The 1,405-nt window shown below is 72.5% G+C and overlaps 1 protein-coding gene across 1 annotated transcript; it reads right to left on the bottom strand.

Annotated features, from left to right (window-relative positions):
• Nucleotides 1–311: 311 nt before the first annotated feature.
• DIO3 (iodothyronine deiodinase 3) lies at nt 312–1,139 on the bottom strand. Its single transcript, XM_066612251.1, has one exon. The coding sequence runs from the start codon at nt 1,137–1,139 to the stop codon at nt 312–314; it is 828 nt and encodes a 275-aa protein (XP_066468348.1).
• Nucleotides 1,140–1,405: the final 266 nt, after the last annotated feature.

Raw genomic sequence — 1,405 nt, 5'->3', positions numbered from 1 at the left:
GAGATGGAGATGCACGTGGAGATGGGCAAATCAACATGATTCGAATCAGGAAGGAGAGTCTTGGCGTGCCTTGCATGAAAACTCACACAGAGCCCAATTCTGTGCGTGTCTACTCAGAAGTAAGCCCGTTAGAGTCAGTGGGGCTTACTCTCCAGTAGGTGTGGACGGGAGGGCAGCCACAGACACCTGGGGGGAGGGAGGAAGCCGGTACCCGGGCGCCTCCTGGAGGGTCCCTGGCGCGCCCTTCGCCGCGCCTGCTCAGAAGGCAGCCCCCTCTGGCCGAGGGGCCTTACTCCCGGCGAGCGCGGCCCCTACACCTGCACGACGACGGTGCTGGGCGCGCCCTGCAGGCGGTACTGGCTGAGCCAGCGGCGCAGCTCGGAGAGCCGGTAGCCCTCGGGGCCGCGGCCGCCCTGGAAGCGCACGACGCGCTCCTGCACGACGTAGAGGCGCTCGAAGTAGGCGCCGTAGGCGGCGCTGGCGCGGTCGTCCATGGTGTCCACGGCCAGCGCGCAGCCGGGGGCGCCCTCGCGGAGCAGGCGCGCGGCGCGCAGGCGGTCGCGCAGGCGGCGGTGGCGCGGGATGGCGTAGGCGGCGTCGGAGCTGGCCCAGCCGTCGGAGGGGTGCGCCTCCTCGATGTAGACCAGCAGGAAGTCGGCCAGGTCCGCGTGGCGCGCCGCCAGGCGGCGGAAGGAGCGCAGGCGCGCCATGAAGGGCGGTCAGGTGCAGCTGCCGAAGTTGAGCACCAGCGGGCGCCGCCCCCGCGCGAAGTCCAGCAGGCGCCGCCGCCGCCGCGCGCGCCCCTCCAGCTGCACCACCTCCGGGTCGGGCGCCGCGCCCCCCAGCCGCGCCGCCTTGAACAGGTCCAGCTTCTGCCCGCGCCACACCGCGCGCAGCGACGCCAGCGTGCACAGCCGGTCCGCGTCCGACACGCGCAGCGGGGGGTCGTCGGGGGGGTCCTCCGCCTCCGCCGCCGCGCCCCCCTCCGCCGAGCTCAGCAGCAGCCGCCTGCGGATGCACAGGAAGTCCAGCAGCCACAGCATCACCGCCGTCAGCAGGAAGCGCGGCAGCAGCAGCAGCACGCAGGCCGCCGCCTGCACCAGCACCTGCCAGGCGTGGGCGCCCCCCGAGGGCAGCATCGCGCGGGCAGGCCGGGGGAGGCCCCTCTCCTCTCGCAGGGACCCCCCCTTGCAGGGGTCCCCTCTCCTCCTGCAGGCGCCCCCTTCTTGCAGGGGTCCCGTCCGCTCTTGCAGGCGCCCCCCTCTCGCAGGGGTGTTCTCTCGTCTTGCGGGGGTCCCCCTTACAGGGGTCCTCTCCTCTTGCAGGCGCCTCCTCTCTTGCAGGCGCCCAGTCCCTCTTCCAGGGACCCCCTCTTTTTTGCAGGGTCCTCTCTCCTTCTGCAGGG

This window comes from Tiliqua scincoides, chromosome 1, assembly GCF_035046505.1.
Source record: "Tiliqua scincoides isolate rTilSci1 chromosome 1, rTilSci1.hap2, whole genome shotgun sequence".
NCBI lineage: Eukaryota > Metazoa > Chordata > Lepidosauria > Squamata > Scincidae > Tiliqua > Tiliqua scincoides.
The sequence above is the reverse complement of the archived record's forward strand: the minus strand, read 5'-3'. Positions and strand labels throughout refer to the sequence as shown.